Below are 24,667 nucleotides of genomic sequence, written 5' to 3' on the forward strand. Positions count from 1 at the left end.
GTATTTAACAGTATCTTATTTCTTGTGTTTGACAATGGTGATAAAGCATTTGTATGGTATCTTTTGTCATGTAGTTCAGAACACAGTTCTTTTAGCTGTTGTTGTATCTGTTCTAACTGTATCTTTGAATCAAATCATCAGTTTTGAGAACCAGAAATTTCAGGCAAAGTAGACTTTTCTTAAAATTAGTTAATGAAAATTCAGTTCTTTAGCTTATTTCAGAATTTGGTAACAGCAACCTCTGCACAAAACAGAGTGGCGTTCTTGAGATTTTAGTCTTTTCAGCTCTGGTGGCTATTCAAGTTTGTGTTCTGCACTTTATAATTTCTCTGTCAATTATTTTCCATAATTTTGTTGAGAGAGAATATTTGTGGAAGGTATTTCTGAAGATTATCAGTCCATGCTCCATTTCTCTTAGTGAATCTCTGAAGGTTGTGGGGTAAGGGAAGGAGAAAGTAACTGTATTAGAAAACCTAGAGGCCATTTTTGTTTTTAAGAACACTTGTCTTCTTTTCAGTTGGAGGTACTACCCTTCCCTTTCTACACAGTCTGATTGACCTCTTAGTTGTGTTATGAAATGATTCAAATCCACTGTTTTAACGTTCTAGAATCTATCCCTGGATTAAACTAGAGTTGCAGAGGGTTTTATACCTAGACAACCATTCCCATCTAATTCTTTTTACTAAATTTCACTGTAGTTTGATGTTATTATTGTACATTGAGGGTAATTATAATCATTAGCTATGTGAGACTTCTTGTCGCCTTTTCTACAAGGTTGTTGTGGCCAATGTTATACATTGAGGGATATAAGAAACAACCATGTGAGACTTCAGATATCGTTATAGTTGTGGAAAACATTGAGAAGACCCATGAGAGACATGGGAAGGCCCATGAGAGTCACTGCTCTCTGGTCTTAGTATCAATAGTTTGTACTTGTACTGAGCATCTAGGGAGTTTTTAATCGTACCAGTGCTGAGACATGTAATCAGCTCCTTTTCCCTGTTTAAATGACCTAGTAGAAAGTACATAGAATTCAAGGAAAGAGCCTAAAATAAAAATTAAAAAGAAATCATAAGGAACAATTTGTGGCTCACCTCTTGCCAGAATACAGGACTTAATGATACAAGTATTTTTTCGTCCTTTTCATGCTCTTTGCTCTGATTTTATTATTTTTTTGTTTAGTTCAGTTGTATCTAAAATTCTATGCCTTTTAAAGTCATCTTGCTGTGTGCAATGATGCACGCCTGTCTCCCCAGCCACTTGAGAGGCTGAGCAGGGAGGATTGCTTGAACCCAGGAGTACGAGACCAACCTGGGCAAACTAGTGAGACCCTGTCTCAAAACAGAAAAAGAAAATGCTAACGTTATTTTATATTATCTTTAGGATAAGGGAGGATATACATAAATAAAATTATATCTAACGTTTACCAATTTTGCTTCCCTGCTTTCTTCCTAACACTGACAATGATTTTTATTTTAATTTTGGGTTACATACTCTTTAGAGGATCTTCCTGAATTTGAATCTTTGTTCTAGGAAAAAAAAAGTGCATAACCACACCCATGGCATTTTGCATCTGATTTAGGGTACTTTATGAGACTCTGGGAAACCCTATACTAAAGCCATTGTTTATCTGGAATATATTATTTGGCAAATATTTTTCTATAATGTGGCCATATCCAGTCACCTGAATTATTGAATTATTGTCTTTGTATCTTTTTTTTTTCTTTTTTTTTTTTTTTGAGACGGAGTTTCGTTCTTGTTGCCCCCCCAGTCTGGAGTGCAATGGTGCGATCTCGGCTCACCACAACCTTTGCCTCCCAGGTTCAAGCGATTCTCTTGCCTCAGCCTCCCAAGTAGCTGGGATTACAGGCATGCACCACCACACCTGGCTAATTTTGTATTTTTAGTAGAGACGAGTTTCTCCATGTTGGTCAGGCTGCTCTCAAACTCCCGACCTCAGTGGACCCACCCACCTAAGCCTCCTAAAGTGCTGGGATTACAGGCGTGAGCCACCACTCCCGGCCTTGTCTTTGTATCTTTAAGTTGTATTTGCTAGCAGCTGATTTTCAATAATGCTCATTTTCAATAATAAGTTGTGATAGGTTAGTTTCATGATTAAATCAATGAAAATACTAAAAACCAAAAGTAACAACAAAAGATAGTATCAGTGTGGTTGGAAAAAATTCCTAGTGAAAGGGTTAATAAGAAATGTTCCTAGAGTAGTGTTTCTGTAATACCATTTGTGGCATTTATCAAGTATCAGTATTACTTAAACTATTATAAAACAGAATAGGAATTTAAATTAAAGGATGTCATAAAATTATCAAAGATTAGGTTACTGTTTACTAAGTTGCATTAATGGTACAAAGTAAATAATAATAGCAAAGGAAAAATATTTGATTCAGACCTCTACATAACCTGAATGGCATTTGTTCAAAACATATACAAAATATGATTTGTAAGTATTTTCACTGCAAGTTTCTTTTAGAAGTAATTCTTTTATGTCAATTATGTTTTAGTGGAAGTTTTATAGTGAAATGAGCAAAAATGTGCAAGAATAGTACTTCTGGTTTGAGTATGAATTTTATGAAAAATAGTAGCCATGCAATTTTATAATTAATTGAGTAGTTTGGTTGAGTGAAGTACGTAACAGTTTATGGTGAATGTGTTTGGTAGCATTTTATCTTCTGAGAGTATGTGGTTCTTAAAGGAAACTTTTGTCTAGATAACCTTGTTTAAAGAACCAACATTTTATTTCTTAGAAAGCTAATGTAGTACTGGATTATAGTATATATAATCCAACTAAAATTTAATCAGTTAAAATGAAGTAAATGGAGGAATTTTTTTCAAGACGGCAGTACAGTCTGAATTAAAAGCTGCTTCTGTACCTTTTCATTTATTGAATGTCGCCTTGATACATAGTCTGTGTTCTGAAATCTAAAGTAGTAATTCTTAAATGTCAGCACACAAGGCACCTGAGAGTACTTACTAAAACATATATTGGTTGGGTGTGGTGGCTCACACCTGTAATCCCAGAACTTTGGGAGGCCAAGGCGGGAGGATTGCTTGAGACCAGGAGTTTGAGACCAGCCTGGGCGACATAATGAGACCCCATCTCTACAGACATATTTTTAAAAATTAGCTCGTCATGGTGGTGCATGCCTGTAGTCCCGGCTACTTGGGAGGCTGAGGTGAGAGAATCACTTGCGCCTCAGAGTTTGAGGCTGCAGTGAGCCATGATTGTACCACTGCATCTCAACCTGGGTGAGAGAGCAAGTCTCTGTCTCTTAAAAAAAAAAAAAAAAAAATTTTCAGGACTGCAACCTCAGAGATTCTGATTCAGTAAGTCAGAGGGTCAGATATGGGGCCCAGGAATTGGCATTTTAAAAAGTACTGCAGAATCTCTGATATAGGTGGACTACATTTTGAGAAACAACCTTCTAAACAAGATAAAACAGTAGGGTCTGAGGTTTAAAATTTGTTCGTTTTCAATTCCACTAATATTTACTGATCAGTTGGTATGTATCAGGTACTTTTTTGGGAGGCATTATAAAAGCAGTATAAAGGTGTTATAAAAGTAGTGCGAAAGTACATTAGTATTACCAACTGTTACTGTATTGTGTGCATTTAAGACAGTTTTTACAAAGTTGTTAGGTAACTACAGTTTGCTAGCATTTTGTTGTTTGTAAGAAGTGATAGTTGGAAAAAATTTAACAGCAAAAGAAAAGACAAAGTTTCTTAAGAATTGAGAGTAAGACTTTTAAAGTACAGAGTATGTACATTTGATATTTTATATTTCAACCTATCCTAAGTCATTAGCAATATTTTGATTGAAATATATATCTTTGATTCTTCTTTACTCAGTCAGTATGCAGTATACCCAATCAGTGTACTCAGTTTGTAGTATATGACATATGGGATTGTGTGTAATATTACTGGCTGATTGAAATATAAATTTATTAATATATAATGATTACCTCACTACAGTCCCATATGTATTTCCCACTCCTGCAGCCTATGTTTAATATGGCCAGTGCTGTCATTTGTTAGCATTAACTTTTAAAAATTTTATATTACGTTTAAAACATTTAATTTTTCAAATCTCATGAGTATTATGTGTCCACAGCTGTCTGAGGGAAAAGCAGTTTCCCCATAACCTTGTCATCCTTGCTAGCCACTTTCTCTCTTCATCCTGAGAAATTGGTTGATGTGCTTTGGTAGTCTGCCTTTGCTTAATACCTCTCAGAAAAATATGACATATTGCTCTCACAGAAGCAGGGTGACGAAAATGACCTCAATCCCAGACAGACTTAGCTCACCTCCCTTATCTTACTTGATGCCTCAGGGTTTGATAGTGGCAGGGAGTTGATATTGGTGTCAGTGACAGGAATGACAGCACATTTTACCACTTGCTGGTGCAAGTACAAAGCTGTCATATTTGAAAGCCATGGATACAGCTTATGGAGGCCTGTAGAAAATGTGTGAATAGAATGGGAGAGACACTTAGGATTATTTTCACATGTTGTTTTAATATGAGCAAGGGAGGAAAGATTATTGTGATTACGTTTGCTTGGCTCTTTTTGTCCTGAAAAAATGAATATTTCTTAAAAGGTGATGGCTTTTGTATTAGTGATAAGCCCACTTTTCCATTTGTTTCCACATTTCAATGCCATTTTGTTCTAAATATCTATAAATTGTAATATTTAATATTTATTCCACTTGTTATGATGCAGTGTTTGTTGTTATATTTCTAGTATGTGCAGCCTGTCAATAGGGGTATCTTTTGCTTTTTTGAATGCTTTTTAGAAAAAAGTCAATCTTCAAATTAGTTTTCTTTTGTGAACTCTAACCTACGATTCTGTATTCTATTCGTATTTCTCTAACAGCTTAGCATCTTTGAGTATTTTAGGTCTTTTTCCAGCCTCATCTGGGTTCTTTTATCTCCTTACTTTCTCTTTTATGATGTGATCTGAACTTTTAAAATTTCTAACATTTATTATTGGTCAACTCATTTTTAACTTTCTTAGAGTTCACTGCAGTCCCTGAGTCGGGGGCTTACATTCAGGAGTATATACAGGTGCTCATCTGAGATATAAAGAAAATATTTGCTGAAAGTTTACTTTAGTGTTCTTATTTCTCATCTTATTTGGTGAAAAGGATAAAAGAAATACATTATTTTATGGTTTTCCCATTGCTTCTTGCCTTCATTCTGAAATATAACCTTCTCAGTGGCCAAGTTACCTTTGGCAACTGAACATTTTAATTTTTAATTGAAACTGAAAATGTAAATTTTCTAACATGATTTTCAAATACAGTTTGAAGCCACTTAAATGGAATAGAAAAAGCTTTATTTGCCCTTTCATTACTATTATCCTTTAGAAATCTTGCTATTTTTAAAAAATTTAATTAAAAACTATTTGTATGTAGCCATTAACAAAGAATGAGGACAGTACGTATATAAGGAGTTGGATGGATGCCTGTGATTCAGGGAAAATAGCAAAGGATGACATTTGTGTGTTTTACTTCATGTCATTGGTATTTTCTCACCGTGTATTTTATAGTTAAAATAGTTATTAGAAAATATGTGTTTAATGAAAAAATGGAATAAACCAATTGAAAAATATGTAAGGTAGATAATTGAAAACATAAATTAGAAATTTTCATTCTGAATAGCTTCTAATAACTAGAACATTAATGTTATTTTACTTCATTGAGTGTTCTGCCTTGCCAAATATTCTTTTTGTTTTTGCCTGTGTTATCAGTGTAATTTACACAAAGCATAATTAAATAGTTATTTGATTATTGCGGGTAATCTGTTTCTTATGGTCTTCCTTATGGTCATCATTTTTAATTCTTCAGTCTCTTATGCCAGCTTTCTTGCCTAGCTAGTTAGAAAATATTGATTCTGCCTTCACATTACCTGTCACGTCTGTATACTCCCTCGTCAAGCTAGTGCCATCACTTTTTGCCAGGCTTTTCACTAGCTATGAAGGTGATGGCAGCAGCTTCCTATTTTCTGAGTCTTACCTCATCAATTCTGTCTATGTATTGCTGTTTTATTTGTTTTTTTGAAGCTCATTTTTTCACCTTGTATTCCTCTGCTCAGATATCTCTTCTAGCATAAGATAGAAGGCTTTCTTCTTAAATTCAACATGATCCCTTTCTTCTTAAGTCTATTAAGAACTTTATTCTTCTTTTATAGTATTTACCACATCTGCCTCTGTTTTTAGGTATTGTCATACTTTTTAATACCTAGATTATAAGCTCTTGAGAGTAATGACTCTATCATATAATTCAAACTATCTGCCAAAATGCCTCTTTTCTGTAAGATTTTAAATGCTAATTGAATCACAAAGCTAGTACTTAATTGTATAATCATGAAATGCAATAAAATTAAAAGTTTTATTGACTTTGGGAAGTAGCCTTGAAATACTATGTGAAATAAGCCCTACTAAGTTCCTGTTTTCTAATAATGTTATATTTTTTTAACCCTTAAGTCTAATTTCAGTTCAATGAGGAATCTAGTTTTTAATGCCCAGGGAACTGAGATTTTGCTACACATTCGTCCCCGCTTATCGTCAGGGATACATCCCAAGATTACCAGAGAATGCCTGAAACCATGGATAGTATCGAACCCTATATATAGTATAACATGTACTATGTTTTTTTCCTATACATACATACCTATGATAAAGTTTAAATCATATGTTAGGCACAGTAGGATATTAACAACAAGTAATAATAAAGTAGTACAATTATACATAAATTTATAAATAAGTTTAAATATAACAATTTAAAACTTATAAATTGTTTATTTCTGGAATTTTCCATTTAATATTTTTGGACCACAGAGTTGACCATGCTGACTGACCATGGGTAACTGAAGCTGCAGCAGATAAAACCACAGATAAGGGGAGACTACTGTTACTTTAGTTAAAGGATGAAAGAATAGAACATACACCTAAAAATTGACTTGGGTCAGAAGTACAGAATGATTATGAATGGCATTTTAAAGATGTATAATTGTAAATAATTCTACCTTCACAATAACTTTGAACATTTGTTCAGTAGTAGTTGGTAGAGTAACAACTCCCTTAAATTAACACACAAAACAAAGCAAATAAAATTTACCACATCTTGTTGAGCTCATCTTTGGTTGGTATTTAAAATACTATGTGGAATAAGCCCTACTAAGGGCTACTAAGGGCTTTTTATCCTTTGGAAGAACTGACCCAGTTAACTATGTAGAAATTGATGTCTATGCCTATGATTTATAATATATGGATAGAAAAATGTAGTTTTAAGAAGGATCCCATATTGAATTTATTGTTGCCTCTATTGCTTTTGCATTTTAAATTTTTCATTCTAACAGGAAGAATTAGCCTTAATGCTTTTTTGAGCAAAATTATTTGAAATAAAGTGAAAAATTCACACATTGTAATGAAGACCAATGTAAAGAAAGTAGAAATATTTTCTTTTCATAGAACAGATATTTAATACAAAAAGTTGTCTAAGTTTCTCATTCTCACATTTAAGCTGAGGTCAGTAGTTGGAAACATAGTTGTGACTTGTTTTTGAAGCTAAATTTTTAACACATAAATATTATTTTGATTTACATGTTATATACTACTTAACACATTAAAAAGCTATTAGAAGTTTTCTGATAGGTATTGTCGTAAATCAGTTGATGCACTTTTATATACCTGAAAGATCATTACAGATGGTCAGAAATGCTTGTTAAATGTCTGCTTCAGTGTCAAGTATAGAAATGATAGCAGTTTAAAGGGCAATGTTGTAATATTTACCATTTATTTCTTATTTAATTTCTTATTACAGAGGACAAGAAGGCATGAAAGCAGTTTAGACAAATATAATAGAAATCTCTGTTTTTATACTGAGTTCTTTGGCATAGTTATAAACCTGAAGAATAAAAATATTTAAAACACAAGGGAGTTTTTCTTAATATGAAGGTTCTAAAAATAGTCTAATTTTTATTAAGATTATAAAACTAGATATTAAAAATTTAATTTATGCTTGGGAGTCCAATTATAAAATTCATTTTTAAAATTTTTAAATGAAGATATTAATGAGTTTGTTTTATTTCCTGGGGTAAAAAATAAAATAAAAGAAGATTAGGAGCTAGTCAGTGCCAAATGTATTTACGAAATGAAAATTTTCTTAATCCTTTTGTGCCTGAAGTGTTAATTTCTTTTTGACGTTTCAAAAAATATCTCACTTGCTTATGCTACATTTTGTTAAATTGAAGCATTTTTTTTTAAATTCCAAAAAAACAGTAGAAAATAAGGCAGAAGGAAACTGGGCTTTTGCCAAGATTTGACATTATGTTAACATTATTATCAGAAGTAAATTACTATTTAATTTGCCATGTAACCTTAGTGAGTTCAAGCTATTGCATGGTATTCATTTCTCCAAGGATTAGGATATTCAGTAAACTAGACTAGATAAATCTCATTTATTTGTATAAAAGTGATATACTATTGATTTTTGAGACATTTAATATTTTCTTTAAAAATGAATTGCTACTTGGTTTAGTGGATACAGTTTCAGAAAATAGAATAAAAGTTCAGCTAACCAATTACAATGCAGTAAGTATTTTCCTATTTTAAATAACTTATGGCAAATTTTCTGATAGTGATATTGGCACTTATTGATAGATTATTACGTTATAACAACTGGAAAATGTTTGTTTGATATGAGATTCCCAATCCTTGTAATTCATAGTTAAGGTTAGTAATTTCATGATTTTCCCACATGAATTGAGGGTTAGAGAGAAAAATACCTAAAGTTAAATTAAGTGATGGTCCAGTAGAAAAGTGACAAGACTTATTGTTACCTTAGTGATTTTCAGTGTGGAAATAAAACAGCTACATTTTTAAATACTTGGGAGCTATGATTTGGTAGGAACACTGTATAAACTGTATTACTCTAAAGTTGTATGTATCTAAAATTAGAGGCTTTGTTAGACTTTTCTATAATGATTTAAAGTCTTTTTTTTTTCATTCCTGGTATTCAGATTTGGGTATTTAACTTTCTGTTATACGAAAGGGCTGAGTTGAATAAAGTTAGGAAGTCAGTTTATTTTAATGTACTTTTTTTTTTTTTTTTTTAAATCAGTATACTATATTAATCCAGAGCATTTGGCTTAGATTTAAGCAAAGTGAGGAGGGAAGAAAGAGGCTGGTGCTTTAGTATTCTTCCTTCCCTTTATTTTCATTTCATTTATATGTTATAGGCATACTATCCTTGAACTTAGAAAATCAATCTTTTTTTCATAGTAAACATGAATTTTAAAGTTTCTCTGTCTTGGTGTGCATATAGAGGTTTTTTTGGTTCATTAATTTTAAAATTTTGATAAATTCTATGATTTTTTACATTTAAAACAATAAAACTTCATACGTACTTAATTATGTTTGATGCATCAAATATAGCAAATACACTATACCAGGAAACATAGCATAGTGGTATGGAAAATACTGGATTGTTTTGAGCCCATAATTTTGGTTTTTAGATTAAAATGCTACTCTAGTTGTAATCTAAATATATCTATAGTTTGTGGCTTAGAAACAATGCATTTTAACTTAAAAAAAAAAGCAAGGATACCTATGTCAGTTACATTTTAAAGTTATACGCTGTTTTAAGGCTATGTATTTATTCTTTAGAAAATATGACTTACATGAATATTTTCTGTTGGACATAATATTGACAAAATATACACATGATAGTACTTTAACAAACTGCCATGCAACAAATACATTAAGTAATGAAGAAATTGAATATATATGACCTATCTAGTTGACATTCACATTGAAAATTTACAACATAACCAATACTTAAAATATTTTTTCTTATATTTGGCAGTAATATCAGTTTTTACAATTTAAAACTCATTTGAATGTGGATTTGGTGAAACTTAGACTTTTCTCTAGTCTGTGACAACCTGAGGTACTAAACATTTTTCTCTTATTTCACTATCTTCAAAGGTAATTTTTTTGTTTCTTTTAGGATCTATCCAAGAGTTGTGTATTACAGCATTATTAGGCAGGGGATCAGCTTCCACTATGGAAACAACTCGCTTTTTCATTTTACTTTTCAAGACCTTTTGAAATTTTTGTCTAGTGAATGCATATAATAGAGGGTGAAATATAGTTGTTCCATAAGCCATGACTAAAAAACACAATCTTAATTTTACTAAAAGGTCACTTGGGCCTAAACATAAAATAGTGGTATTTAAAACAGAAATTGGTGTCCAGCAGAGAAGAAATGTAGAAATAATCAATAAAGACATCCTGAAGACTCTCTTTTGTCTTTCTCGTCGTTCACGGTGTCGTTTCACAGCTCGCCGGAGGGCAATTATTACAGAAACTGAAGTTCTTACACCAAAGACTACATTTCTCCCACCACTGCTTTGTGACATGTCTGTAGCCTCATGTTGTGTGGTTAGAGAAATTGTCTTTTTCTTTCTTGCTTTCTTCTTCTGCCCTGTTGAAAATCTTGTGCCTATTCGAATATTAAGAGCCTGAAGTATTTTGGTGTATGTGATTAACATTACTACAACAGTGAAAAAGAATATTGGGATCTGTACTAACAAGTGATAATACATTCCCAGTTCAGTGTAGTATTCATTTGTACTGACACATAAAAGTGTCTTGTTTTCCCATGTATTTCCACTTTGAAGACTGAAAAAATTTACCTCAATAAAAGGAATCAGGAAAGAGAAAAAAGAAAAAATCCAAATGGATATCATTAACATTACAGCTCTGCCCATTGTCAGAATTCGGTTTGCAGGTTTTACAGAGATGTCATATCTGTCCAAAGTGATAGCAAAAACGTTGATTGCTGTTGAGACACTTGCAAAAGATACACAAGCCTCATGGAAACAGCAGATGAGAGCAGTGTTACTCTCCAGTGAAAGCAGAAGGATAACTATAGTTAGAGGAATACATCCCACACAAATTATTACATCAAGTACATGAAGGTTCATTGTAATAATGTTACTGACAGAGTTGATTAAGTTGGATTTCATGCAGTAAAGTACCAATACGGTGAGGTTGCTGCCAAGTCCCAACACAATTTCTAACATAAGAAATCCGGTGAGAGACACTTGAAAGCTTAACGGATATGATAGTGGTTGGTACATATTGGTGTTGATGTCATCAATGTCATCTCGCACTGTAATGTTAGATTCAGACTGCATGTTGATTTCCAGAATGGGAGAAAAACACATTCTTTTGGAGCAGTTGGTTTTTTCCCCTAGAAAGTGAAATAGAATAAACTATTTGATATTTGGCAATTTAAATGACGTATAACGTGTTCTTTTTAAGAAAAAAATCTTTTAATTGTGTACTTAGTTTAATTTTTAAGTTTGTAAACTATTAATAGAAAATGTAGAATTAAGAAACATCAAGGTTGCATTGTTTTGATAGAAAATTGTGTTTTCCTTTTGAAGAAATAACTGTGGAAATTGTTCCTCTGTAGTGCAAAGTTACTTAATATACTAAAGGGTTTTTCTCATTTGAGTATTTCCAGCTTATTATTTGAGATAAAGTGTATTTTTGTATGATAAAACTATCTAGCATACAAAATTAATTTCAGCCCAGTGTCTTAAAATTTCATTTAAATGTTGTGAGTAGGTAGCAAATAAATGCTATTTTAATGTGCTCTAGCATAATGAGTGTAGGTGTAATTATTCCTGTGAGATTTCAAATGAACAGGACAAGTGTTCATTTAAAATGACAAATGGTACAGGGCACTAGTTTGTTTTAAGATGCTTTATCCATGTTGATTGAATTCTTATTCAGAAGTCAGCAATGTGCTTGGGGATATTTGGAATTATTTCCCACAGAAATAGGCCAATGATAAATATTTTATATATCACAGTTACAATGCTCACTGAACTTTGCAATTGGCAAACTTAAAAATTGGAAGCAATGGGACATTATGCTAAAGTAAAAAGCTACAAAGCTTGGTAAAAGAGCATTAATCTCTCCTATGAATGGTTTATTTTGTGACCACACCCTCTTGTACCTTGTGGAAACAAAATTGAAATTTAATATCACATTAAGAAGTAGCCTTTTTGAAGTAGTTTAAAGGAATATATCAGTTGACATTATTTAAACTGAGTATTTAAAGTAAAAGATGAAATTTTAGGGAAAAGGAGTATGTGAAGCCCGTTTTTTGAGGAAGCTTTTAAAGTTACACAATACCTGTGTATATATCACCCATTGTCTAATTCTGAAGAAAAATTAAAAAAAAAAAAAACTCTTTTGTTAATTCTTGCAAATCTATATTTTAATATATAGGGGTTTAGATTAATTTGTAAAAAATAATGTCTAATGTTCTGGGCTAAAATGTCAATCAGTATATTCAGTTTAAAATATGAACTCATACAACCAACTGTATTTCACGTTTCAAATACAGCATTTCAACTGCAAAATCATATTCAAACATAAATTATAAAAGCTAATAATTTTCAAAATTCATGTTAACTTTCACTTGATGTTATATTTGACAAGTTTTAGAATACAGTTTTGTTTTTGCGTGTTTTTGGGGAATAATATTGCAGAAACACAAATGGTAATATTATTTCTTCTGAGTTAGTATAAAGTATTACTAGAGGCATATTTATTCCAGTAAGTTAAGGTCTTAGCTAACATTGAAATCCTATGAAAATGGAAAATTTTAAGTGTGCCAAATTTTCTGAACTGACAGGTTAAACATCAGGTCTTTGTCACATCAGTTAGATTTATAATTAAATAAAGCAGAAATGTCAATTTAAATGATGATTAAGAAAAATACATTTTCTCTAGAGCAAGATTCTGTTCTTTTGTAAATGTTAAGCAGTGTGGTGGGGTGCATGCATCTTTTGACCTACCTGTTTACTGTTGCCTTATGGGCCTTTTGGTTCACTATGGCAGTTTTTGACAAATTGATACATGATATCATTGACAGATTTTGACATGAATTTTTACCTGACAACAGTGAAGTAGCTGTGTTTTATTTCATGTCTTGTAGGAATTCTTTCGTTTGCTCTCCAATACTTCAACTGCATGCATTATGAGATTTAGTTGGCTGATGGATTTCTAAAGAACAGTACATAATATTTGTATTTGTTTTGCTTTAAAAAGTCACAGCCAAGAGAAATTTCCTCAGATGATAGGAATTATGTTTCCCTTTGATGGAGTACATGATAGTGTTTCTTTATTTTCCAGAATATGTGAAAACAAAAAAGGAAACATAAGGTTTGTAGCTTCTAAAATATATTTAGACATCCTTTTGTTACCATTGTAAATCTGTTTTTATAGCAGTGCTCACTATTTTGAAATGATTTCTTGATCACATAACTTGCTTTATATTATAAATCCAGACTGTGTCCATTTGATAAAAACCATCTGCTATTTAATTTGGTTTGTTTTCATTAGAAGAGAATACATAATTGGTCATAAAAGTGAGATAGAAAAATCCATTAGTCATATCAATTGATAGGAATATCTGAATATTTAGTGCAGAAAACGCTTGCTAAATCTTCCTTTTGTTTGCTGGTAAAGTATTTTATTTTCTTTTTGGAAATTCATGTTTCATTATGTCTTCCAGAATCAGTAGCTTCCACAATTCTGGTATATTAAAGTATAAGCTTCCCCTTTTAAAATGCTCACCAATTCTTTTCAGGCTTTTACAGTTATATTGTTTTTCTTTTTGTGGTTATTTTATGTAGCATCTTCTTAGGATACAGTTGATTTTTTATATTCCATCAGTAATGTAGACCTATTCTCTGGTTTTAACTCCTTAATGTCTTAAAGTCGTGTTACAAGAACATCTTGCAGTTCGTAGTTCAGACAGCTAGGGAGATGCTCAGTCAATTGCATTCTTCATATTGTCAGTTGTAAATACTGAATTAGCTGCTATCGGCCCTTGTGAAAAGAAGAAAATTGGTTAAGAAATAGGGTTTTTAATAATTTACAATTAATTGAAAGTTAGTTTTGTTTAAAAATTATCCGGTATTTGTTATCAAAATAACCAAACTGTATTATTAGAGCCACAGTATATGCTTAAAATTGAGTTTCTTTAAATAAAATATTCTTTTTTCCTAATAAAGATTGTATATATTATGTTATTTAATAGTAGAGTTCACATTTCAAATACAATTGTGAGAGAAAACCTATATTTTTAAAAATTAATTTCTGCTCTCATTTTAGAAGCTAACCTGTATTTTCAGAGATGATGAACAATTAGTATACATTAAACATACTGTTATTTCTTCTTTGTAATAAATTTAACAACATTTTTTGCTGTAAAAATATTGTAAGTTGCTTAATTATTAGCACATGATTTGAATTTTAACTCATTAAAACAGATTTCAGAAGATACTATAAATTTCCATTGATGAATTGTTCATGTGGTTGAAATATAAAAGGTAATAAAAATTGTAACTGCAAATTAATTTTCAATGAACATGCCCAATATTAAACTTAACATAAAATTAAGTAATAAGTAACAGCAAAATAATAAATCTAGTTCTTTTAAGAAACATAAGCATTTTTGGAACACTGGAGAAAAACTGTACTGATTACGTTAAGAATATTTAGTATATCTGAAGTGATTTAAAAGCTGTCTTCATAGTGAATTTACAAAGAATATTTGTATTTAACAATGCATCCTAAAAAATTACATTTAAAATGTAGCATGTCTTAAAAGAAATAGATCTTAAAATACATGTCTAGCATTAAGTAGAATTAAACAAACTCTTAAAATTTAGGCTAAAATTTTTCAAAGTAATTTTTACCCCACTATGCCGGTTCAAAAGCAGCTGTATACTATAATAAGGAACACATCTTACCTCTGCTAAAGATTTGATACATTCTTGATGTAGTTGCAGCATTTCCAGTTTGGATTGATTCATTTTGTTCACTTGTTAGTAGAGGACTGGGGGAAGAGGGTCATAAACATCTCTTCGAAAATGACCTTAATGAAAATATGTGTCTGTAGTGTGCCATTGTTTCAGCAGTACTGCTAATGTATGGAACATGTAGTGCTGCTTAGAGGCTGCTGCAGTCTCTCACTCTTCCTACTGTGGAATCAATAAGCATCTGAAAATACATAATGAAAGTAATTTAACATACTGAAGCCTTCTTGTCTCCAGAGACAACATTTAGATTCAGTCTTTCTAAAAAGGAACGGCACTGCTTTTCAGAAGAAAGCCTGTTCTGGGCAGCTTTTGCAGAATGACAGCCTACCTTGTCGCTTCTCTCCACTGCAGAGAGATGCAGTGCATTCACTAATTTTGATTGGTCAGTTGTATTGGGCTTAAACTGTGCTTCATATGTATAGCAGGGATTTCCCCCGCTCCCCACTGTTTTATATAAGGACATTTTTTTTAAAAGGCTAAATTTGTGAGTGGTTGTATGTTGTTCTTAAATAGAATATGTGTAAATTAGTATTTTAAAAATGTGTATTCTATTCTGGTTTGTTGGTCACTTATGCCAAACATTAAAAAAAATGCAGGGAGGTGGGAGAACAGGAAAGATTTACATAGTAAAAAGTATATATTCTTTTTAAAGCCTTGATAATTGCATTTGAGAATATTTTAGTCATATATATGTTTTTGGTTGAGATTCTTTGTTCTACAAATAGAAACCCACTGCGTCTTTACTGTGAACCACATTGAATTTCAACTAGTTTGTTTGTATTCAAGTCATTTTCTCTGGGTATTCCAAATTGTTGTGAGCATCTCAAGGTGTTAAACATTGTCATGACTTCACTTCAGTATTCATTCATTTGGGCATTCATTTCATTCATTCATTCATTCATTCATTCAAAATAATAATCAGATTGACCTAAGGTGATAATACCCTAAAATATTTTTTAAACATTTCATTGTAGTAGCTTAGTCTCAGGGTATAAAACTTTAATCAGTAATCTTTGTATTACTTTTGGAGGTTACTACTTGGTCTTCACCTTTGATAACCCTTTTATTTGGTAAGTGTATACTGATCATTTGCTATAATGTTTTATTTCAGTTGGCTTATTCTATTTTTGACCTGGGCACATTTCTTAGTAGGTTGCTATTTCTTAAATATTACATGTAACTACATGCGAATGTTGTTAGTAAAATATTATTTTAAAGGACAAAGTAAGTTAGTTACATGTCTTTGTAAGTTATAAAGGCAAATCATTATAAGGTAGATACATTTTCAAAATGAAAATAATGGTACAAGTACTGAATATTTAAAATTAAATATTTAAATATTAAAATTTAGATTAAATTTAATATTAAAAATAAAATTAAAATATTTAAAATTAAATATTTAAATATTAAAATTTAGATTAAATTTAATATTAAAAATAAAATTAAAATATTTAAAATTAAATTTCTATTAATTTTAGTTACCTATAAATAAGTTTCTGTTTTTAATAGTGAGGATAAATTTCTTTTAGATTTGAGTAGATAAAACAGCAGGACTCTGTTGACAAAATAGAAGACATTACATGTGGCTGAACTGTTAGAATGTTAATTATCACCTATTTCCATTATTTTAGGAATATTTAGTGACCTTCATTTTTCAAAACGTGTACTGTTTTTTATTTGCAATTGGAACTGTTCTCTTATTATTTTGAAAAGCAACATGCATTTTTATAATCTTCCGCTGGTAGTGTTGAAGCTTTATAGGGGAATAGCTGACCAATGTGAGTTGTGAGTTGCATTTCTATAGAAGTTGAGAGTAATGTGGGGAAAATTTTGTTGTGAATTTCTAAAATCTTCTGCACAGCTTTGGGTGGCAAGGCTTTGGTAATACTAAAAATGAAAATGTTGTGCTGCTATTCGTGCATTTTGAAAGTTGGGGAAAAGTATCTTGCTAGAATGCCAACCATTAATAAAGATAACTTACACACACACACACACACACACACACACACACACACACACCACACACATTCATTTAAGCTTAAAACTAAGACCAGAGAAAACATGGCATCAGTGGAAATATGTGATGGGGATGAGGAGATTATTAACACAGCGGAGTGCTTTTCTGCCAGAGTTCAAGTAGTTGCTTATGTTTATCATCAGAATAATCCGCACGAAGTAGAAGAAACCAAGGTACAGAGAAATTTACTGACTTGAAAGGGTCTAGGTAAGTTAGCAGCAGAGTCAATGTTAAAACTGCAAACCATACTCTACTAGGCGGTTGGCCTTCTCTCTTTGGAAAATTATGAAGGTCTTGGGACTTGGAATTGGATAATCTAAATTTAGTTGCTATTTATTACCTGTATAACTTTTGGCAAGTGAAACCTCCTTTGGGTCAACTTTGATTCTTTTTGTTGAAGTATATTTTTGTGCTTCGTTTAACTATTTGTGAGACAGTGTTTTCAAATTATATTCAGATTATTTCTAAAAAACAAAATCTGGGGTTTCTGAGCCATAATGGTAGCTCAAGCATGGACAGTGCTCTTTATTTAGTGTACAAGTAACTTGTCTCCAAGGATAAATAAGATAATACAAACTTTTAAAAAATTGTGTACAATGCTTAGTATAATTTTATTTCCTTTATAAAAACCACAAATTGGTGATTATAAGGTATGCTGAAATCTTAACAAGGTAATTCCAACTTCCCCTGTTTTTAACAAATATGCAAATATCTCAACCACTGATTGAGAATCATTAGATTATTTTCATGAAAAGAATTAATAACAGACCGGGTGCAGTGGCTCGCGCCTATAATCCTAGCATTTTGGGAGACTGAGGCAGGTGGATCACTTGAGATCAGGTGTTCGAGACCAATCTGGCCAACATGGTGAAACCCTGTCTCTTCAAAAAATACAAAAATTAGGCGTGGTGGCACAAGCTTGGAGGCATGAGAATCGCTTGAACCTGGGTGGCAGAGATTGCAGTGAGCTGAGATTGCACTGCTACCCTCCAGCCTGGGTAACATGGTGAGAGTAGGTCTCAAAAAAAAAAAAAAAAAATTATATCAGATTGTCAATTTATGAAGATCCTTGTTTCCATAGTAACTCTCAAAATTGTACATTTAATATATTTTGTGCAATGAATATAACCTCTGTATACTAACCTAGGAGAACAGTTTGACTTCCTAATGATAGCTAAGCACTAGATACGATTCTAACCCCAAAATACAGCTTAATTAAAATCCTTTTTTAAAAGTCGTGCTTTTCTTTTTCGTTATAAATATTTTAATTACATATCTGTTTTAACTCCTAAAAAATTCCTCCTATGGGGAGTCTCTGATATTTAATTTTATGTATTTGTCTTCTTAAATTTGGACAACCGTGACTATGACAGAGTAATTTATTGTATATTTATGTTGTACCATTAATATCAAATCGTTCTTACCCAGCTTGTGGCTAGTTCTGATGGCACAGTTTTGAAGATTCTCTGAGTTTGTAAATAACAACTCAGCTTTGTGAAATATTGGAATTCACCATAACTGAAAGTACTTTGAAACAATCTTAAGGTATCTATGTACAAACAATTTTTAATTGCTGAAAATCAGTTTTAAGCTGTATTGCGACAAGGGTCCTTTTTCAATGGATACTTAGCGTAGTGAACCTTGAACTCTCTCTGATACTGGAGCCCATAGAAAAAAGGGTTTTTTTGCTTTAACACCAATTCAGAAATTTCATTTGGCTTCTCAACTTTGCATTTCTTTCACAACAAATATTTTATCAAAAAAATAGGAGTGGACCATCTGCTGAACTTCCATCAAGTGGGGAGTAGCCGAAGTCGTAGAGAATCAACAACATTGGTGATTCATTTTCTATATGAGAATAATTGAAAACTGATTATATTTGATAAAGCACATGCATCAGAATTGCGTACACTTAACAGATAGAAAATCCACAAGCCATTCTTTCCCATCCTTCCCTACTTCACCTAAATTGGGCATTTACATTTTTTTTTCATTTTTATTTTTCACACTGTGTTTGTAAGTCATTTGCCAGTATCACTTACATTATAAAAATAAATACATGACATTTCTTGCCATTTTTCCATCCATACCTACACTTTGGATCCTGTGACTTTACTACAGTTTATCCTCCCTCTGTTGTACAACCATTGGCATGTCTACTTTGGGGCTTTGTCCGAATTATTACCTTCATGTCCAGTTTTCTGGTTTACTGTTTTGACTGCTTACTATCCTTCTTTGCCTTCCTAAATATTATGGATTTTATTGATGTTTTTCTCTTATATTTTTATCGAAGAACTACACAAATAGCCATGTTTGTGCCCCATCACTCCATTGTTTTCTCTTTTCTGTTGCTTCCCTTTTTTCTTTGCGTAATTCTCTTCCTCTGAGTTATGCAGAATCAAGTTAATTTTGTGTCCTGAGGCCAAGTCCATTGATCAACTAGATTACATATTTAACAAAGCTATGTCAAGTCCCCTCTTTTGTGCTGTTATGACTCTTATGCTCTGCTGGGGAACACAGCTGACTGTCTACAATCTAGTGCTTGATACTAGTTATTGATACTAGTTAGATACATAGCGTTTTTGTAAAAAGACTGCCATTCTTTATATACAGACCCTGAGAATGGCAGAGTTTTACTGTAGGCTATAGTTCTACTATAGACTCAGTAACATCCACTATACTACTTCAGTCATCCATTTGGGAAAATGAATGCATTTTAAGAGTTTAGTTAATAATTCCTAAAGACTGTAATCACTGGTGTCTTTCTGCCAGGTATATTCAGCAGTGTATCTTCAGTTACTGCTACCTTCTGATCTCTGTTTAGGGGTGCAATATCTATAAAAAGTCCTGTTGTTATTTTGATTGGTATTGCAGAGAATCTGTGGATCAGTTTGGAAAGAACTGACATCTTAACAGTATTGAGTCTTCTAACTTATAAACACAGTATCTCTGCTATTTTTAGGGCTTTTAAAATTTATTTTGTCAATATTTTGTAGTTCTTGGCCTACAGATCCTGCACATATTTTGTTAGATTTGTATTTAATTATTTCTTTAGTGCTATTGAAGTAGCACCTAATTTTAAACAAATCCAATTGTTTATTGCTAGTGTATGTAATTAGGATCATATTGAACTCATATCCTGCAACTTTACTAAATTCATATATTAGTCTTGCGAGTTTTTTTGTGTGAATTCTGTGGTATTTTCTATATAGACAATTAATGTTGTCTGCAAATAGAGATAGTTTACTTTTTCCTGAAACATGTGTGACTTACTTGTATTCTTGCCTTCTTGTACTGCCTAGGACCTCTGGTATTAGGTTGAAACCCCTGAATATCCCTGAACCTTCTTGCTGGATATGCTGAGAATGCAAAGCCCTAACAGAACTACCCTTTACCCCATCCATTTCTCAGGAAGGGGTTGTAGCTAGCAACCTTGAGGAATGAAGTAATGACTCCCTAGACAAATAGAATACAAGCGGACTTGCTTTTCTTTGTGATAAAAATGGCAACTTTCCCAAGCTCAGTGCTCTTCAGCTGTGAAAAAACCCATAGTACACAGAGGATCTACAGTCCCTTCACCAGGGACTTGGAGGGCAAGGTGAATTGTCACTGGTATCATGCTCATACTGCTTGCTGTATCATGGGTAACACAGTTCTTTGATTTGGACCCAGGCATCTTACATCTTATGTTAGCATCCATGAAACAGTAACAGGCTAGATTCACAGCTTATAAATAGGATAGAATCCTAGACCCTAAACAATTTTTGACATTTTTGGCTACAAGCATATGATGTTGACAGAGATAGGGTTTCCTGTAAGAGAAATGACAGGGCTCTTGTGGGCTGATTTAGAGGATATGAGACCAGTAGCAAATGCTCTTGTTTAAGTGGTTGGGTAGTAGTACAGAGTAAGAGTCTCCTAACGACCTACCTGTTAATGAATTTTTTGAGGCTAAGCAGTGAGGGGTGGAATTAAATGAAACTGCTCAAATAGTGCCTTGGTTATTGCTCACTCTCTAGGCCTGGAGGAGGAAAAACTATTATTATATCAACAAAACAGCAAGCCTCAGAGCCCTAAGGCAAAAGGCAGTATGGCTGTAGCTGCTGAATCAAGGGCTTCTGAGAGCTAACATAAAAGATATCAGCAATGAGGATGTGGAGCTTTGGGTAGACTAAGTATATTATAAGTTCATTTGTGGAGTCTGAGTGGGCAGCCACTTGCAATTGAATGTAAATGCAGTCTTGCTGACTGGTACGTAGCTGCTCTTTCACTTTGTGGACTCTCATTTTTCTCTCTCCACTCTATTCTAACTTCACCTGCTTAAGATAAAAGCCAAATACGGTAGGGAACCTCAGGGAGGGAGAGGAATTCAGATTTTTTTAGCTATGTTGAATAGAGATGCTCAATTCGCCATCCTACGTGGTCCCGTGGGGAAAAAGCACGGTAGATGTCAAGGTAGGCTGAAGGCTCTGAGGACTGCAGGGTGGAGTTCCAGCAGCATGCACAGGGCAAATTAGAGACCCCTAGGCCCAAGCACTTCCGGGAGCACAGCGTCACCCTGGAGTGAGAAACCAAAGCAGAAGAAAAGCCTTCCCACCACCACAGTCCTCTGTAGGGTAGATTCCCCCGCTACCTTGTCTTCCCCATGCTCCTGGTTAGGAAATAATGTAGTCTCCTGGCAGCTATGGCTGTAGTCCCTTTTGTGCATATGTTAAATTCCTTGGTCTGTGTTCCTACAGGGGGTAAAATACTCAAATTTTAAAAAGCTGAAATGTAGCTGGAGCCTCTGGGCCTATTCAGTGTACTATTGTTTTGGGTTCCTCTGCTAAATGTATAACTGGTATTGATAATTTTGTGTTCTTACACTATGAATACTTACAGATTCAGGGGTGATTCTCCTATTCATGGGCTGCTGCATGTAGAGAGGTGTTCCGCTGTCCGCTCCCTAGGTGATTCAGCAAAAATAGTGTATCATCCCAGGAGGGAAGAAAAGAAAATCACAACTTTGGTTAAAGGCTCCATGACTGCTGGAGAATTCAGACCATTTCCCAGTACAGCAGTGCCACCTGCCTGACCCAGCTACCAAGTGCACCTCTTTTGAAAAGGCAGATGCAGCTTTGAAAAGGGATGCAGCTGGCCTGGCCTTCCTATCATTTTGGCTTTCCATGAAGTAGAACCTACCCCTTTTGGGGAAAAGCTTATTTCTCACTTTGCCACCTGAAGCAAAGCAGTTGACTTATTATGCCGCTGGATTTAAGGAATTTCTTGTAAAAAACTGAGTCTGTTTCACTTATGGTTCAGCCCAATTAAAAACGGATGCAGTTGTTCAGGGTCGGTCCCAGGTACAGAAAAGTGAGTGGATTGCATCACTCCATTCTTATAGCTTTGACCAGTATGCCCCTTGATTAACCTTGTTATATTTTTACTGGCTCCTGGCCTGTTGTGATAGCCTAACCTTCAGGTCAGCTGTTAGAAGGCTGACAGATTAAAAACAACTTTTCTTTGGTACTGCGAACTGTGAAAACAAATTATAGCTGCCAGTCAGACAGTCTGGCTTACTCAAAGCTGTACCTCCTAGATTGCCATCATTTCTGCCTGAATTCGTTATTGTATCAGATATGGTAATAAATCCATCATAATAGTCTGGGCAATCATTGTGTCCTGGTTTTGGGGAATAGGGACTTCAATCGGTATCCCATCCCTGCTTCCATTTGTAGGATGAATTCCTTTTCCTCCTGCATGGCTACAATTTTTTTTTTTTTTTTAGGCATTTTTCTTCTCCTAGTTCTAATGCATTTTCAACAGTGCTCAAAGCATAATGGGGTTGTTGCTCTTACCTCTGGGGTTCAAGGCTCCCCTCTAACCCCTTACTCACCATGTTAAAGATGGTAGAAAGGATCCAGCCTGGACTTCATGCTTTCCCTCAATGGCTTCATGCTTCCCCCAAGCCTGCACCACGACAAATGTTTTCTCAGGCCTTTCACCATACACTCAGTCTTTTTGTGTATGCCTGTGAACATCTGGTGAGATCTTTGCAAAAGTCCGTGAATGGATATGAATTCCTTTTGTGTCTGTAGATTCCCTGGCTTCTATATTTTCTTGCTAATACACAGTTTTGACTGAATTATTCTTACTGGTGTCCAATATTGTCTTCCCCAGGTACTCAAGTACTCATGTCCCATGTGTCCTGCCTCTCATTAGAATTTGAATTGGTTGGTTTCCCAGTAACCACAGCACTCTGATGAGTTCAAGAAGTTTCTGTTGTAGATCATTTGTTTTTCTCTTGTTCTTTTTTGTAGTTACAATGTGAGCTATGTTGTATCCAGCTTTGTTCATCTCATGGAAGCTGAAGAATACCTTCTGGGATTTTAATTGATATCACAGTGAACCTGTCTATTCTGTTAGGGAACATTCACGTCTTTGTATTGAGTCCTCTGATCTTTAAACATGGTATATTTCTCAATTTATTTAGGTTGTCTTTAATTTCTCTCAGTAATATTTTGTAATTTTAAGTGTAGAGGTCTCACATATTTTGTCAAGTTGGGTAGTGCTAGACTCGTAACATTTTTGATACTATTATAAATAATATTTTAAAATTTTGATTTTGTTTATATAAAGAAATATTATTGAATTTTGAATGTTGAACTTAAGCCCTATGATTTTGCCAAACTCATTTATTTATTCTTTTCTTAATTCCTTACGATTTCCTTCTTAGAGAATTATACTTGAATAAACAAAAGTTTATGTCATAGTTTTCAATCTTAAATCTGTTTTGGTCTTGCCTTATTGCCGTAGCCAAGACCACAAGTAATATTGAGTAGAAATGGTGAGAGCAGACATAATTGCTTTTTTCCGTGTCTTCAGGGGGAAAGTATTCAATCTTTCATTATTAGGTTTGATGCTAGGTGTAGGGTTTTTATGGATATCATTTTTCAGGTTGATAAAGTTTCCTTCTTAGTTTGTTGAGAATGTTTATCAGGAATGCATATTACATTATTTAAGATTTTTTCCATTTAATGAGAGCTCATATGGTTTTTCTCATTTAATCTAGTAACATGATAAATTACGTGGATTTTTTTTAATGTTAAGCCAACCTTCCATTTTTGACATAAACCTATTTGATAGTACCACCTTTTTAGATATTGCATGATTGTATCGACAATTATTTTTTAAAAATCTTTTGCCTGTATATTCATAAGGCCTATTGGTCTGTCATTTTCTTTTATTGTAATGTTTTGATCTGGTTTTGGAATCAGGGCAATGCTGGACTCAAACGAGTTGAAAGATGTTCTTTTTCTCTAATTTTGAAAATGTTTTTGTAAGATCAGAGTTAGTCCTGTCTTAAATGTTTAATAAAATTCCCTAGAGAAGACATTTGAACCAAGAGGTTTTATGTTGTTTAAAGTTTTAAATTACAAATTCAAATTATTTAATAGATAATAGGTTCATATTTTCTATTTCTTCTGTGTCTGTTTTGATGATATATGTATCTTTTGAATAATCAGTTTACATTTAAAAGTTGCTAAATTTATTAACATCATCAACTTGTTTTTAATATTTCCTCATTGTATTTTAATTACCTGTAGGATCTGTACAGATATCTTCCCTTTCTTTACTGATATTTGACAATTTGTGTCATCTTTTTTTTCTTTTTGAGTTTGCCTACAAGTTTACCAGTTTTTTCAATCTTCAGAAATAACTAGCTTTTGATTTCTTTGTTCTTAATG

The 24,667-nt window shown here is 33.1% G+C and overlaps 2 protein-coding genes across 4 annotated transcripts in view; one reads left to right on the plus strand and one right to left on the minus strand.

The window, feature by feature from the left end:
* Positions 1 to 24,667, plus strand: part of COG5 (component of oligomeric golgi complex 5) — a 362,534-nt gene that overhangs the window by 77,085 nt on the left and 260,782 nt on the right. The window lies entirely within an intron of this gene.
* Positions 9,631 to 15,284, minus strand: GPR22 (G protein-coupled receptor 22). 2 transcript variants are annotated; one of them, XM_011986379.1, is made up of 3 exons: positions 14,855 to 15,284; positions 12,990 to 13,928; positions 9,631 to 11,271 (listed from the first exon to the last, which is right to left on the minus strand). In XM_011986379.1, the coding sequence occupies exon 3, from the start codon at positions 11,243 to 11,245 to the stop codon at positions 9,944 to 9,946; it is 1,302 nt and encodes a 433-aa protein (XP_011841769.1). In that variant the 5' UTR covers positions 11,246 to 11,271; positions 12,990 to 13,928; positions 14,855 to 15,284; the 3' UTR covers positions 9,631 to 9,943. The 2 variants fall into 2 exon arrangements, with proteins under 2 accessions (XP_011841769.1, XP_011841770.1); XM_011986380.1 differs by lacking the exons at positions 12,990 to 13,928; positions 14,855 to 15,284 and adding an exon at positions 12,889 to 12,963 and having other exon boundaries at positions 9,658 to 11,293.

The sequence above is a fragment of the Mandrillus leucophaeus genome, unplaced genomic scaffold (genome assembly GCF_000951045.1).
Source record: "Mandrillus leucophaeus isolate KB7577 unplaced genomic scaffold, Mleu.le_1.0 Scaffold298, whole genome shotgun sequence".
Lineage (NCBI taxonomy): Eukaryota > Metazoa > Chordata > Mammalia > Primates > Cercopithecidae > Mandrillus > Mandrillus leucophaeus.